The sequence below is a fragment of the Bidens hawaiensis genome, unplaced genomic scaffold (genome assembly GCF_021521415.1).
Source record: "Bidens hawaiensis isolate Kalapana, Puna unplaced genomic scaffold, B.hawaiensis_p1.1 tig00041885_1, whole genome shotgun sequence".
Classification (NCBI taxonomy): domain Eukaryota; kingdom Viridiplantae; phylum Streptophyta; class Magnoliopsida; order Asterales; family Asteraceae; genus Bidens; species Bidens hawaiensis.
The window spans coordinates 18959-35857 of record NW_027497430.1 but is presented as its reverse complement, the minus strand read 5'-3'; the positions used below and the strand labels follow the sequence as shown (position 1 = coordinate 35857).

Sequence of the window (16899 nt, the reverse complement as noted above, 5' to 3'; positions counted from 1 at the left end):
TTCATCCATTGGTGACTTTGAAGCAATCTTCTTCCTCAATTTATATACATCACAATCGATAAAAAGATTAAAAAAAAAAAAACTCTTTTGCCCCTCAAATTAATCATGTACTGGTCATTTGTGTTGACATTTCTCTAAATTGATGCATCCAATGAACGTAATGATTAAACCACTTCTTGAATTTTTAAATTAAGAATTTTTACTGAGATGTTCTATTTTTTTACTCAAAACCCATTTCTTTAGTAGGATTTAACATGAGATGTTTATATTGAAAATTAACCTGAAACAAATCTCTACTCGGAATTTTATCTTTGAACATAAAATACTGACTTACAGCCTATGGGATTATATGAAAAGATGAAGTTTTCATTTTACTTTACATAAAATAAGAAACAAAACAGAAAAAATCACAAGTGGGGATCTTTGATTAACGGTGGAAGGAGGTATCGATATATAATGGCGTATAAGTGACAATTTGGGGATGAAAAATTGACAAATAGAAAACAGAAATATAATGAATAAAATTAACTATTAAGTTATTTGGATCAAAACTACATAGTTTGGGGGGTTTCACATCTAAGTTAGATATGCAACAGCCCCATAGTCACTATCCCCATATATATATATATGTTTGCGTTGTTTTTGTTCTTTCTTTTTAATAAAAAATGTTGCGGCCTCGTGAAGCATGCGAGAAAAGCAGGTGTCATGTTTTAAACCCGAAATACAAATTTTCATAAACCACGCGCTTGTAAACTTACGAATAATGTTTTTAAGTTATAAATAAATGTCCAAATGTAAATGCATGTTCGTGTTCGAATACTATTGGCTAAACGACCTCCGTCGCCACCATGCTGAACTTAATAAAGTCTTCCAAGGTTAATTAATAAATGTTAGACAAGTTTTTCGGTCACATAGCGAATCAAAACAGCTACATCTAATGATAAAGATAAATGGGTTTTTCGGTCACCAAATGAATTAAAACCAACCGTTACTATGCAATAGTCCATGGGCTATTAGGTCACATAGTGAATCAAAACCAACCATTACTAATAACAACGGTGCATGGCTGTTTCATTCACAAAGTGAACTAAAATGAACCGTTTTTACCGATAACACTGCAAAGGTTTTTCGGTATCAAGGCAAATACAAAGCAACTGTTTCTAATTGACTCTTGTACATTGTTTTTTTTGGGGAGGGGGGAGGGGGGTTTTTAGTCACACAAAGCAGAAATTGTACCAAGGAGTACAATTTGACAATACTATATTTCTTTCTTTCCTTTGATTGATTAAGCAGACATGGGATCTTTAAACGAATTTGTTGATCAATTTCCCTTATTACAGTTTCTCCCAAATCGACCGTTCTTGATTTTAACCTCTTTGATACCAATTGTTGGTAATCAAAGAGACAATTGAATGAAAGGAACAAGAATTAACACACAAACTTGAATTTCTTGATTACAAATCTGATTAGAGATATGTTCTTAACATTGAATCTTATTTATTCATCTAGAACCAACGCTTCTCAAGACAATGTGTAGTCTTGGGAAATACACCGATCAATCTAACGTTAATTACGCTTAATCCCTAATAATTAGAACACTATAAGTTTTAGCTTAAGTAAGTTTAGTTTGAACTTCCAATAGGACACACTTCCATCATTTTCAATTGTCCAAACAAGTAACATATATATGCTACACTCACATGTGAAGCATACATCGTAATGATTTTCCTTGAATTAGCAGTTCGAAAGCTTCGTTGATTTTGTTGAATGGAAGCTCGTGTGTTATAAATTCATCCAACTTTAGCCCCTCCATCTGAAACGTTCATATATGCACATGCTAATAGTATATTGATTTACACACAAATGGCTATATGTACACTTACACATATGTTATGCTAATATACACGCATATAAAAGAAATAAACATACCTCGTGCATAAAGTGCTCGACGAAAAGAGGGAGTTGGGTTTTCCCTTTGAAACCGCCAAACACTGAACCGGTGATTGCTCGGCCTTCAAACAATTCCATGGGATGCAACTGCAACAGTCTTGGTGATGGATGAATCCCCAATATTAGAGTCATCCCCCATCCCTGTATTTACGAATCGATTCACATTAATTAATACAAAAGTTCATCCATATGCGTTAGTATATACATATATACATACATCATGTGTGGATAAGAAGGCTTCACGAAGTACATCAACATTTCCACAACACTCGAAGCTGAAGTCTACCCCACCTTCTGTCATGTCACTTATTTTCTGTTTTGAGTTTGATAGAATATATATTATTACTACTTCACATCATCATTTTGCTTAACCTATCTAACATTATAACAATTGTGTACACACAAATACACGTTCTAGTGACTTACCTCATGTACCGAAGTTTTAAGATCTCTTGGGTTTATAAAGTTCGTCATTCCCAATGTTTGCCCTGTACGTCATATATGTAGAAGTTAATATGTAGATATATCAACGAAATGTGTCTTTGATAAAATTCTACCCTACTTTAATATGCATTTCGTTACACCAATGCGGGCAACTATTAACATAAAAGAAGAAGAAAAAAAATGCATAATCTAGACTTTGGAGATATTTTCTGTTTGAACACTTTGTTAAACTACAATAACTTATTTGAACTCCAAAGAATGTTTAAGTTGTTTTATGATTACAGAACAATATTATCTAAAATTAAACTTAGTCATGTTAGGCTTGATTAGATATGACCACACAGAAACAAAATCGGTTGATACCAAACCTTGGATATTGACTCTATTTTTTGTTAATAACTCAACCGAAACTTGAAATAACATAAACGAAACAGGACTTGGTATTTAAAGCCTAAGTATTATTAAACCTATCATGACTCAAAGACCAATTAAACTAATAAACAAACACAAACTAGATAACCCTAACAAATGATCAACTTATAAACTAAACTAATCAAGAGTCAAACTCTAACAAACTTTTTTCTTAACATTTTCCTTGTTTACTGAATAATCTTATTCAAATGTTCACCAAATCGGGATTAACATCTTCATTCTCCACCTAATACTGATTTGGACCCACTTCTCATCATAGTACTGCAAACTCAACTTCTTGAATCAAATTTCAATTTGTTCCCCTTAAGGACATTCGGCCGTATAATGACCAAAATCTTTGCAATTGTAACATCTAATAATGTGTCTATTATCCTGCACCCTGTCCTCCCAAAACCCTACACCAAGGCTCGACGTCAGCCACCGTTTACAAGTATTGTTCGATAACAACCACGGGTTACAAGTACTTATTTGAGTCATAACTTAACGTACACCTTCTTACAATTATCTAGTCATCAAGACTCGAATCAAGGCTCTTGAAGATAATTCCACTATGCTTACTTAAGAACTTATGAATGGACTCATTATCTTTTATCATCTATACCTGTAACTCATTTCTAAGTGTTCGTAGACAAACCTTTTGCACATGATCAACTCCTAGAAATCAAATGTGAAGTGATTTCGATACGTCATTTGGTATGATCGTCCCCTCCGGCATTTTCTTACGCCATTCTCTTTCTATAACTATCAGTTGATCGGTTTCACCACACAGGTCTTATCTATTCGACTTCTTGCTTATTGGTCACTTCACACAGATCGTGAAGCCTAGATTGCCTTCACACAGCATGCGGCATGGCTCTTGTTCTCGATCATTGATCAAATTACACTGCTCCACACAGATTCATTCACCTACGTCCGCCCTTGATAAAAATTGACTTGAGTTTAACGTATTGGAAATAGAACATGCGGGGCTTAAAGGTGGCCGAAAACAAGTTTTTCTTGAAGAAAATATATAAATCTTTTATGCTTTTTACCTTGATGTTCTACCAGTTGGTTGAAAGATATACCACATTGATGCTATATTGTAATAGATGCTGCTTGCGTGAAGTATCCTACACCAAGGCTCGACGTCAGATAGCAAAATCAACATAGTTGCCCCATTACATTTAGCTTGAAAACTGAATTTGGGTGAAGGCCCATGCGTGATTGATGATCAAAACAAAACAAAGCAAACAATCAAACAAACAAACTGATTTGGAGACATAACCGTCTGAAACTCTTTCTATTAAACTCAAACTTGACACACCAGAACCAACTATATATCCCTATATCTATACTAACCCTTAAACTACCCGTAGGTTAATACTAATTCTATAAAGCAATTATAACTAAACCAAGAAAACGTTAAATCTAGCAAATAAACTAAACAACTTATCTTTAAACTCTAACTACTCTCTTTATCTTAATCTTTTCTTATGAGTTAATTATCCCATTATTCTTTTCTTTCTTTTCACATGTGAATATGTTATTTTCCCTTTGTTCAGACAAGGTACTCCAACTTTGGAGATAATAACTTGGCGTACTAAGGACCAAAATAATAACTGATCTAACATAAACTCGTAATAATTGGGTATCAAATGATATGTACCGGTAAATCCCCAGTTTAAATCATAGTTATTAAATGCGTTAGGCGCACTCAAGACGCATAGGCCTCTCTGAGGGTCTAGGCGCAAGGCGCAAAAAAAGCGCGGACCTAAAAAAAGGACGCACTTAAACAAAAAAATTTCAAAATATATTATGTCATGGTAAACGTCACTTTTTCAAATACCAAACTATTCCAAAACCATAATCCTCAACATAAAGTATCAAAATTATCTCAAATACCAGAATAACCAAAGTGTTCATACTTTTTTTTTAAATAGAATGGCCGTTAATGTATCATTAAAATCAAAACAATTACAATAAAGTGGCAGGCAAACGGGCAACAAGCTGCGCCGCAACCCCCTTTTGTTTGTACTTGAAAACAAACAAAAAATGATTTCGATCCTCACTCTTTGTCCCACATTTGGTGTTTATTACTGACATATTCTGAAAAATATGTTAAATTCATGCAAACAAGCAATTTCGCATCTCCTATTACCGAAAAAAAATACCATTCATCTGAAAAATCAACACAATTTATTCAAAAATGAATGAACTGAGCATCTTCAGATAAAAGAATTGACAGTTTAATTATTCAACATAGTCAAGTTAAATTTAAAAAATTAATCAATCACTGATTTTTCTGGTTTAAATGGGTCAAGTCATTAATAAAAGAAAATCAAATAAAATCAAGCTAAATAAAAAGAATCCGATAGCTTACTTTAAGGATAAGTGGTTTAAATGGGTTAAGTGATAAAATGAAAAAATCTAATAAAATCAAGCTAAATAAAAAAAAAATCAAATAAAATAATCAATCATTGATTTTTCTCCTATAATAGCGCCTGCAGTCAAGGGAGATCGACAGTGGAACACCGCTTCGTCTGAGAAAACCTCCTAGGCGCCAAAAGCCCACACTTTCGATAACTATGGTTTAAATCTGCATCAGATAACTGATATATATAGATGCAACCATGATCTAAAGTGCCTCAAATGTAGCATTGGATTAGAGCATTAAAATGCAAACCTCAAGGGTGATTCATGAATAAGCATATCAATGATCTACCGCATATTTACTAGATATCTGGTCTCAAGGATTATTCATGTATAAAAAAATATGCTTTGTCCTGTAAGCACAGCTTACAAGATAATTAAAACATATATATACACAAGTAAATATATATTGTGTTGTACCTTTAACACACTTGTCAGAATTGATGTCAATTCCTATAATTTTAGATGCTCCTTTGGTCTTGGCCCCTAATATGACCTGCTTTAACATGCCATAATCAATGCACCACTACTTGAAAACTGTCATTAGCAAAAGTGAAAAATCTAGTGCTAAACAACTACAAATATTTTGTTGATAGCTTTTAGTGACGGTATATATCGTTCTTCAGATTGAAGTTAATTCAAAAAACATATATAAATATGTATGCTGCTAGTATTACCGACAATCCAACAGCACCCAAACCGAAAACTGCCACTGTTGATCCTTCGTGTATGTTTGCGATATTGGTTACAGATCCAAATCCTTCAAACACGTATTAAATCGTTTGATGTGTAATGAAACTAATTAATCAATATTCTTGCACTAATTCACTTAAAACAAGGATGGAAAATTTTAAGAGTAACTAATAAATATGTATGTATATATAGACCAAAACCTGTAGGGAGACAACAACTAAGTAAAGTCATCTTGTTGAGGGGAACTTTTGGATTAATCTTGACGACACAAGCTGAATCTATGACTGTGTACCCACTGAAAGTTGAAGTGTTTAAGAAATGGTAGATAGGTTTTCCGTCTTGAGTCAAGAACCTTGTTTTCTCATCATTTCTCATCACACTTCGGAACGGATCTACTCGAAACTTTGCACATAGATTGGTGGTTTTTGAGTTGCAATAAGTGCATTCACCACATTCTCCATTAAAAATTGTAAGAACATAATCTCCTTCCTCGATGTCCTCCACACCTTCCCCTACAGACTCAACAACCCTACATATAAGGATTAAACGGATCAATTAACATCATATAATAACATTGCATACTCATTTGGACACAGCAAGTTATTGGATAACACCCTAAGATCTTGCATAGAAGTATAAAGTTCCGAATATTATATATAATATTTACTGTAGAGGTAAGACACAGCTTCAAAAGATGAATATTGGGGACTTTACAGCGGTTTCTCAGTAAGCCCCGTTGTAAAAGGATACACCCATTAAGCACACAAGGGGGCAAACCCGCAAAATTAAGCAATATCTACAACCTGTCATGTATAACACCCGTGCGGCGAAGTTTAAGGTTAAATGTTTCAAATAGGAGTTCAAAAGATTACCCGGAGGCCTCATGTCCGAATATCCGAGGATACGCCCATTGAGATTCATTCAGTGTATAAGTACACTTTAAGGATAAAATGAAAACCATGGATACATGAAAACTTTGTGAAAACCATTGGTTTTAAATATTCCCAACCATCATCTTTTGGTAGTTATTGGCCCCAACTAATGAAATTGCTGGTGACAGTCCCACCTTTAACATGTTTGCTTCCAAAGATCCACGACTAACGAAAGTGTAATTCTGTTAATCTCCGGTCGCAGGAAAAACATTTTCGGTCGGAAAACTTTTTTTTCATCGGAAAACTCAACCTTTTCGTTCCAAACCTCTTTGAAAACTTAGATTGGACCTTTAGAAACCTTTTTTTTTTAAATTTCCATTATTGAGGTCGTAGGAACCCATGGTAGTGAACGCCGAAAAAAAATTTTCGGCCAGAAAACTCCTTTTCAGGTGGAAACCGTCGGTAGTGGTGTTTGGATATTGGTCAACGGTTGTGGTGGTGTTCGGGTAGTGGTAGTCAACGGTGGTGGTGGTGGTGGTCTTCATGTGGTGGTTGTTGGTCGGCAGCAGTGGTGTTCATGTGGTAGTGTTCAGGTTGAGTTTTCCGATGAAAAAGAAGTTTTCCGTCAAAAAATGTTTTTCTGGCTACAAGAGACTGATGAAGTTACACTTCTGTTAGTCGTGGATTGTTGGAAGCAAGCATGTTAAATGCGGGACTTTCCCTGACCATTTCATTAGTTGAGACTGTAAGGCCAAAAAGTTGTGACTTGCGATATCAAATTACGAAACCCATTATATATTTACGGTCAAGTTAATAATTAAAGTGGGCGATAAATCCGGACACGAGACGAGAGCTTCAACACGCGTTTAACTTCAACAGGGAAAAGTTCTTCTAGTATGTTAGTTGTTTGGCTATAAATAGAGCCTTATGTTGTTAGTTTTAGTGTGTGTTTTGAGTGTGTAAACAACCATCCAAGGGGAGCTCACCTTGGGTGGGATCGGTCCGTTTAATATTATGAATCTTTTGTACTGGTTACGAGATCGTTCCTTTATTTTATCGTTATATTATTTATGTTCGGTCGTTTGTTTCACCGCACCCGTCTCGAGCGTTTATAAAGAACAAAGTCGTTCGTTGTCGGATCCGGTTTCGGGACCTACAGAGACCATCAGCGAACCAAAAGATGTAGTTGAGATTATTTAAAACCAATATAATAATATTATATTATATTATACTAGATTGAGACCCGTATACTACACGATATTTGTTAATTAAAAATAACATATTATAATAAAAATACTAAAGTATTTTAAATTGTAAGATTGAGTACCTGAGGTTATATAAAAAAGTTTCAGCTAATTAATATTGAAACGCTAGGTAGATATAAGTTTTTTATATGAATATTTATAATATTGAAATATTGATAACGATAGGTTTATTCAGATTTTTATGTTAAGGATTTGACATAAAAATAATTGTTAACCTTGTTGTTTGTCTACAACAACTGCAGCCAGAAATTTTTCTAAAACTATTGTAAATACTAATCAACGAAATTCTTTTAACAAAATAATTTCCAAAATTAGTTAGGAGTAAAGAGAAGATGACAAATGACAAAAGTTGTAGCTTTTAATTAAAGGTTATAGATTGAAGTGACAAAGGTTATATCATAGTACGTCATACCTCGCCCTTCCAAGCACTAAGATCAGTATGACAGATTGAAGTGAATAGGATTTTCACTCGGACTTCTAATTGTTGAGGGGGTTGAACGCGAATTTGCTGCATGGAGAAAGGCTGCCCAGGACCCCATGCCACAGCAGCTTCAAACAACATGATTAATTAATTAATACTTAAACCTCTGATCATATATTTTTAATTCAAAGTCTTCGTCGATCAATACATGTTTTACATGAACTAATTAACAAACCTGTGCATGTGATTTCTTTACCAGCAGAGTGAGCATTAGCTTCTTCTTTGGCGTACATCTTGCTATATCTGATTAATTGTTACAAGTTGGCGATGGAAATGCAGTGTTTTGAATTTGATATTTAATTTAAATCTGTATCTTGATGACATGTAGGGTAGCATGAGTTGGCTAGCTATCAAGTGGCATTGATTTATTGCTCAAGAAAAAATATGTGGCATAGATTTAATGTGATCATGTGTCACATTGTTAATAACTGCATGAATATCCAACTTGTGAATCTCAAAGCACACGTTTGAAAGAAAACCAAATTCGAAGGAATCTTGGACTATATTCCATTTTGTTTACGGGCACGGGCTGATGGTGATGATGTTGGTGGTGGTTGCGCTTTTGGTGGCAGCAATGATGAGGTTGTGGCAGCGAAAGAAGGGGGGGAGGGGCTGCATGTTATATGTTTGTGGTGGCAATGGTGATTGAGGTGTGGGAGGTGGTTGTGGCCGGGGTGAACCGGGCACTGCTCAAAGATTTTCATTCCATTGATTAAATTATTTTTCAGTTTGACACGAAAGAATTTAAATAAATTAATTGAAATTCTAATTCACTTGTAAACTAACACGTCAAGAATTAAATTCGGATTTTAATTAGAACAAATTATGCGGACCCTTCAAATTAAAAAATTGACATCAATTTAAAATTTTATTGAATTTTGCGAAACAAAGAACGCATGCCGGTTTCTTGTATCATATTTTAGTGATGAGGATAATCATAAATTGTATAGATTTAATAAACTTAATTTCTTGTGTCAAATAGCCGGTTCCTTACATTATAATTAAAATGTTCTGAAATTTATTTTTCCTAATATAATCAATAGTTTTATTATAACATAACAAATCAAGTAAATTTAAAGAGTCTTTAATCTACAGATATCAAAGTGCTGAATAATTGTGTTTCAACCACAATAGTGAGGGTGTCAGTTTTCTTATGGACAAAAAGTATACATTCAAAAATAAGATTAGAGAATATCCGGGTTTACTGTTTTATATAAATAAAGAAAAACAAATCACACAAAAGAAACTAAATGAATGTGAAACAAAAATCTAAGAAATTTATATTAAATGATTGTGGAAAAAAAATCCAAAAAATCAAAGAAATTATAGTGAGAAAAAATGCGTCTTTTGGCTAGTAGACAAGAATGAAAAGATACGCATTGAAAAGACATAAATGTATCAAAATAATTTAATGGGAAAAAATCAACAAAAGACCACCAATAAAAAAAAAAGAAAACATAAGTTTACTTGGGCGCCTAACGAAAGAAAAGAAAAGAAAAGGGGGGGCATCCGAAGGACACATAAGGGAGACGTCTAGAACGTAGGCTTTTTTTTTTTTTTGGGAGCCGGGCCCACAAACAAGCCATTTGTTATTGATATGTGACATTTTTAGAAGAAAAGTCTAAATAAACACCATCTCAGAGGAAACGTCTAGTCCCAAAGTGTTCTCCCTTGGTGCTTGGATCAGAGAAAAAGTCTGAGCCATAGATGTTTCCTTAGGCTTAGACGGCTCATACGCTACCTCCACAATTTATAGACATTTCCATACGCTTTTAGACATTTTTCGTATGTATATAGATGTTTCCTTTTTATTTTTTTTCTAAATGTTTTCTTACTTTCTAAAGTTTCCGTACATTTTTATATGCTTCCGCACAATTTTTAGATGTTTCTGTACATTATTAGACCTTTTGGTATATATTATGACATTTCAGTTTATATGTAGACATTTCCATATGTATTTAGACATTTCCGCACATATTTAGATGTTTTGGTACATATTTAGATTTTTAGCACTATTTAGACGTTTCAGTACGTATTTAGACGTTTTAGTACATATTTAGACGTTTCAATTTTGTGACCGGCGATTGAACTAAACGTAAAAAGGGTATCCAGTAGGAATCAAGCCAATGAATTTGCCTGTTGATAACTTTAACCATTCAACCATGAATGCAAAGAGACTCACGATAGAGATTTGGAAATTCCCGAAGAGAAATTGCCGAAGAATCCGTATAGGAAGAAGTAGGATTGCTTTCCGAGTTGTCTTTAAAGAATTTGATCAATAATGTATAGAGCAAATGATCATTCCTTATGGCGTCATTTAGTTTTTGTATAGTGTATATAGACTCGTCGGTCAGTCAGTGTTATAGTTGGTATTAATTCTCTGGAGAAGATAATGTTAGGTCAGAAACTAAGATTAATTCATAAATAACTTATTTACAACATGATCAAGGCTAAAACTAAAGAATGAGGCGACTGTAGCTTGTTAAAGTGATGTACAAGGAGAGCATGTGTGTTGAATGGTATTTAGACATTTCTTGTAATAGGGCCTATTATCGAATAGAGATATTGTGACATTCGTCAATTTTTCATTTCAAAAACTCAGCCGGTTTTAAATATTGATGTAAACCGGATTATCAATTTTCAATAAAGTCTTGAAACATTATGTTTTTAATTTTGGTTTCATTATTTATGTTATTTCATGTCACAATCTCAATCACAATTGTCAATTTTGTTATCTTAAGCTTTAAACGTATTTAATCAAGAAACATTAAACTGAATAATCAAACACATAAGCAAATTATTGATTTCAATCTTGGAAATTAGACGACAATCAAGTAGAAAACTCTAACTGTTTAACCTAGCTAGAAATTAAGCAATTGCCGAAAAAAGTAGTTGTAATACAATTTAAGGGACAAATCTGTGCACTTATTGTTGATGCTGGGAACGCTAACAAATAGGGGAGCCTGGTGCTCGTAGGCAACAAATAACACTAACGGTCAATTGCCTTCAATATGGATGTAACCGATAGAAGGGGCTATGGAGCATTGAAGGAGCGAATTAAACATTGCATCATACCTCCAAAATTCAATCCTAAGGATAAACATAAAGACAACAATGCCCCTGAAAACTGATTTCTTCATGTATCATGTGTTGTAAAGTGTGGATCAGAGTTTTACCTTTTAAGTTTTAAAAAGTCCGTGCATTATACTTTATAATATAAGTCTAGATACATAGTTGTTATGTTCTCGAACGCTGTCCATTGGGTAGCTTCGAGCTGAGCTTATGTTTTTAAATGTATTATGAAAATGTTTTATAGTCAGCGTGATCGATCATCTTCGAAACATTTAAAGATAGAGAAAATGTATGTCCTAAATAAATCAAACTAGTTAGGGTAAGAAGGGTGTCGAACCACGAAGACTTTGTGGTCAGTGATATAACTTAAACATGTAATTATTTTTTGAAGCTTCCTAATATGTCTTTTTGACAAAACTCAATTAATATTGAAATTTGTGAACCAATAAGTTGATTCAATGGATTTATAAAAGTAAAATAATTTAAATCTTAATGTGAAAACAAGTGTTAAACAGTATCTAAAAAAATTAATTAACTGATGTAAACAAGAGTTGGGAAAAATGGCCACTCTGGGTTTTGAGTTATGTAACAACTATATGTATTGATTTGATTTGTTAAAAGGGAACTACATATACATAATTTGGTAAATAAGCGTAACGAAGGATAATCACAAGATGGGGGAATATGACCGTATTGACCTAACGATCTTAGACCAGACAAAGAACACATGCTAGGAGTTTATCTTAATGAATCAAACTATATAAATATGAGATCTGTTAACCAATTAATAGTATATGATTATGTAAACACCAAGAATGGAATTTCAACAATAATAATTTTGTTCTTCAAACACAATTCACCATATAAAACCTAATCGTTCATCAAATCATGGTGAAAATCAAATATCTAAATCCAAACGTAAACAAATCATAGACATAACTGTTCAAACGTAAACCCTAGACCCTAGACCCGGGCTGATCATAAAAGAAATTAGCCATACATGTTTTTTATTAAGCTTACACGGATATGAATTTTAATCTTGAACTTGATGTAGAAAAGCTTCATTCTAATTATTCCCTTCTTGTTTCTTGAAGTAGAAGATAGAAAAAATGATTTGATTATTGTAAAAATGACCCATTTATATACGGTGAAAGTTTTATTTGATTGCGCATCAAACCTCAATAAAATACTGCTCAAAGAATTTAATTCGCATCATGGATCTTCAGGGGCCGTAGGATACATGCCTAGGAGCCATATGGTACGATCAATATATTTTTTTCTCGCTTTTATCGGCTCTTAAATGTGCTTAAATCTTGTCCTTTGTGCCTTTGATCCTTCACACCTACAATTCACAAAAACATATCAAAGTAGCCATATTTGGTGCATAAACATAATGAATTTAGCTAACTTAATATTTTTACACGTGTGATGTTAGACCTCCAATCACAGCGTTATTCACCAACATATATATTGATGTATTTTTCAAACCGGTTTACACATAACTAGTAATGAAGATACTAGATAGAAGATGGGAGATTGCCGTTAGATGCTAGCTTGTGTTTGTTAGGTCCCGTTTTGTATCATTAGTCTTTTGTATTGGATTGTTTATCTCTTGGGCTTTTGTTGTTCTTTTGTGGGTATTTAGCCCAAGGGAAACCTTGTAAAGAAGCCCATTGGGCATTTAACATGACTTGTTTCTCATGCATGCTTTCCTATAAATAGGAAGCATGCCATGAGAGATAAAGAGACAACAAATAGAAATCCTTTTGCTAAAACACATACACTCTTCGTCTCTCTCTCTCACTCAACCCTAAAATAAACTCTCAAGATCCGAGACCACTTAGGTGACTTAGTGTGATTTCCGCTAGCATTAAGTTTGGTTGATCCAAAGATTGTTGTTAGATCCACCCGCATTGGGACCTACAATTGGTATCAGAGCTTCGGATCACTAGTTGAGGGTTTTTGGATCACAACCTTGGGTTTTGATATTGGGAATAGAAAAGGAGTGTTCTTGCAAAGAAAGTTCACAAAAACCACAAAAAGAAGAAAAATACAAAAAGAATCGGGCAAAATCTTCATAATATGTCTTAGAATGTGTTCTTGGTGAAAAACAACCGTGTACTAGCTTTAGATCCAAAAGGTTTGGGTTTAAAAGTGTTAAAGATTGGTGTTTACGGGTTTGAAAAGTGTTAAAATTAACAAGTCAAAATTTTCGCTTCTCATGGCATAAAAATAAGTGTACCAACCTTTGACCCAGAACTGACAAGATTAGGTGGACATATCCCAAGAAAGATTGCTTCTAGAAAACTGAACTTTTTCGCATTAGAAGGTTTTTCGCTTTGCTTGGTCTTTCGCTTCGCTTGACCCTTCGCTTCGCTTAACCTTTCGCTTCGCTTAGGGTTTCGCTTCGCGTGGCTTTTCGCTTCGCTTCAGTTTTCGCTTCGCTTGGAACTTTTTCGCTTCGCTTTATTGTTCACAACTTTTTCGCTTCGCTCAGAAAATCACTTTGCTTCGCTTGAAACAACTTTTCGCTTCGCTTGAAAACTGTTTCGCGCGAAAAAGATTTCTGGTTTAGTTTTTTTTTAACTATTTAAGGTTGTTAACTGTTTAAGACCGCCAAGACCATGACGGGCACTGATTCTAAGTTGTTAAAGGGTTATTTGCTATTGGAAAACCAAGTGTGAACACCTCAAAATCCTCCAAAATTCATGACCTTAGAAGATAATTTTGACCACTTCAAATGGAGGTTCATGAATTTTATCTCATTGACTGATTCTGACTTAATGAGATGCTTTGTCCAAGGTCCTCATGTTCCCGTGACTGTCACTCAGGCTGGGGAACAACTAAAAACTCCTGAAAATTATGACGATAATGATAGGACCTTGGTGGAGCAAGACAAGAAGGCATATCTTACTTTAACATTTTGTCTTTCAAATGAGATTACTGAGACCCTACAAGAACATACAACTGCCAAGGGTTTATGGGATGCTCTTGTTGAGAAGGTGGAAGGGAATGCTGAAATTAAGGAAAACAAGAAAGCCCTGTTGAAAGAAGAATTCAACATGTTCAGTCATCGACAAGGTGAAAATTTGTTGGATTTGGTGAAGAGGTTTGAGAAGTTAATGGTAAGAGTCAGCGCTGCAAGTGTCAACATCACCAATTCTGAAGTCAATCACAAATTGATAAACTCTCTGCCATACAGCTGGAGTACCAACACAATTACAATCAAGAGAACCACAAAGTTGAATGCCATGACAAACTCCGATTTGATCTCAACCATCAAGTCATTTGAAATAGATGAGCAGATGAGAATGAACAATCATCTGAGTTCTCTGAATCAAGCTGGGATGAGCAATGCATCAACAATTCCAACCGCTTTCATAAGCAAAACCCAGCAGAATGTGTACCCTGTGAACACTCCGAAGTACTCCTCAAGTGTTCCTCCACAAACCACTGCCTTTATCTCAACGGGAAATCAATCTGGATCATCTGAGTGTAGCTCATTTCAAAAGGCAGTCGATAGTGCTGTTGAGCAAGCTTTGTGTAAGACCCCGGACCTCGGGAATCTTACAATTGGTAATCATATCCAAAAATTCTTAAAAATTTAAAACCAAACGTGTTCATCTTATTAAAATCAGTTCAGAGTAATTAAACAGCGGAATAATAAACATCAAAATTCCCAAAAACCAGGAAAAGTGTCCAAAACCAAAATTTAAATGCTTATAGTAATAAATTAAAAGAAAACAATTTGCATTATTAATTCTTCGACTAGATGTGCCTTCAACCGTCCGAGTAGTCTCTAGCACGTCCAAGCGGTAATCTCCAATCCTCAACCTGAAAGTCACATACACACAAAGTCAGCTTGAGCTGAGTGAGTTCAAGTTTTCAATAAGTAACATTCATTAAACAATTTAATTCCATAGGTATAAAAATATGGGAGAAAATCATAAGTAAATAGATATATATATCTCCTTGGTCAAATCATAAGTCAATAAAATAATAAATAACTCTTCTTGATCAAATCATAAGTAAATAAAACATTAAACACTTTTTTTCTTGATCAAACATGCAACACGGGCCTCCTCACCCCGGGTCTTCCCCGAGCAATATATTTAACCCAGCCACGGTCTAACAAAAACCAACAAAATCATGCAACACGGGCCTCCTCATCCCGGGTCATCCCCAAGTAATATATTTGACTCGGTCACAGTTTAACAAAACAAAAATCACGCAACACGAGCCTCCTCACCCCGGGTCATCCCCAAGTAATATATTTGACTCGGTCGCGGTTTAACATACCCAAACACGTGATACGGGCCTCCTCACCCTAGGTCTTCCCCAAGTAATATATTTGACCCGACCACGGTTTAACAGAACGGCGGGCCTCCTCACCCCGGGTCATCCCCAAGTAATATATTTGACCCGCCGGAACATAAACATGCAACACGGGCCTCCTCACCCCGGGTCTTCCCCGAGTAGTATATTTGACCCGGTCACAGTTTACCCCACACATACACATTCACATACACACTTAGAAACATCTACTTCAAATATCCAACCAAACCATATCATCACATTCAATCCATAAATAATGGATAATCTAGAAATTAATACTAGGCCTAATAGTATCCTCGAGCCTAGACCATAAATAATGTATGTAACCTTAAGGAATATAAGACCATAAACGAGTCTAAAATATCCTAAGGCATAGAAAATAATTCAAACAAAGCTTTCAAAATGCACAATCACGAATTATACCATGTAATACCATCCAAATAGTTTAAGCGATTAAAATCGGGTAAAATTTGTAATAGGTTGTGTATGCTAGCCCAAAACGTAAAAAGATTAAAAAGGGCATCATGAACTCACCTGACACAAGGCACGAATTCACCATGAGCTAGAGGACCCCTAAGTATCCCCAACACTCAAACGCCTGTCGGTTTACATACAAGCATCACTAACGACATTGAAATGACTCGTTTATCCTACGAGACGTTCTAACATGGTTCGAGTTACCTAAAGCCTCAACCTCATCAAACTCATTCATAACAGCCCCCGGGGCCTTAAGTTTACCAACCCGGGGGCTAGGATATGATTATTCAGCGGTGCCTCCACCAATGAATGATAATTATACTAGTTTGCCCCACTTTAGCTATAATACTTCTCCTGATGAAGAGATGGCTTATGGGATTGGTAAAGTACCAAAACCAGTGAAATTTGTTCCTGCTGCCTCTCCATTAAATGCTACAATTCCATCATCTGATAAGTCTAACGTCAACGT

The 16899-nt window shown here is 34.8% G+C and overlaps 1 protein-coding gene across 1 annotated transcript; it reads right to left on the bottom strand.

Annotated features, from left to right (window-relative positions):
- Positions 1-1415: 1415 nt before the first annotated feature.
- Positions 1416-6932, bottom strand: LOC143593293 (alcohol dehydrogenase-like 3). The gene is made up of 8 exons (XM_077072967.1): positions 6801-6932; positions 6129-6457; positions 5913-5995; positions 5656-5731; positions 2377-2438; positions 2168-2263; positions 1930-2091; positions 1416-1813 (listed from the first exon to the last, which is right to left on the bottom strand). The coding sequence occupies exons 1-8, from the start codon at positions 6887-6889 to the stop codon at positions 1697-1699; spliced, it is 1014 nt and encodes a 337-aa protein (XP_076929082.1). The 5' UTR covers positions 6890-6932; the 3' UTR covers positions 1416-1696.
- Between the last annotated feature and the right edge of the window lie 9967 nt (positions 6933-16899).

Coding starts and splice junctions, on each gene's coding strand:
- LOC143593293 (XM_077072967.1), bottom strand. CDS start 6,889: ATGGTTTTCATTTTATCCTTAAAGTGTACTTATACACTGAATGAATCT. Junction 5,996..6,128: donor TAGTTGTTGTCTCCCTACAG/GTTTTGGTCTAT, acceptor ACGTGTTTGAAG/GATTTGGATCTGTAACCAAT. Junction 2,439..5,655: donor TTCTGACAAGTGTGTTAAAG/GTACAACACAAT, acceptor TATGACGTACAG/GGCAAACATTGGGAATGACG.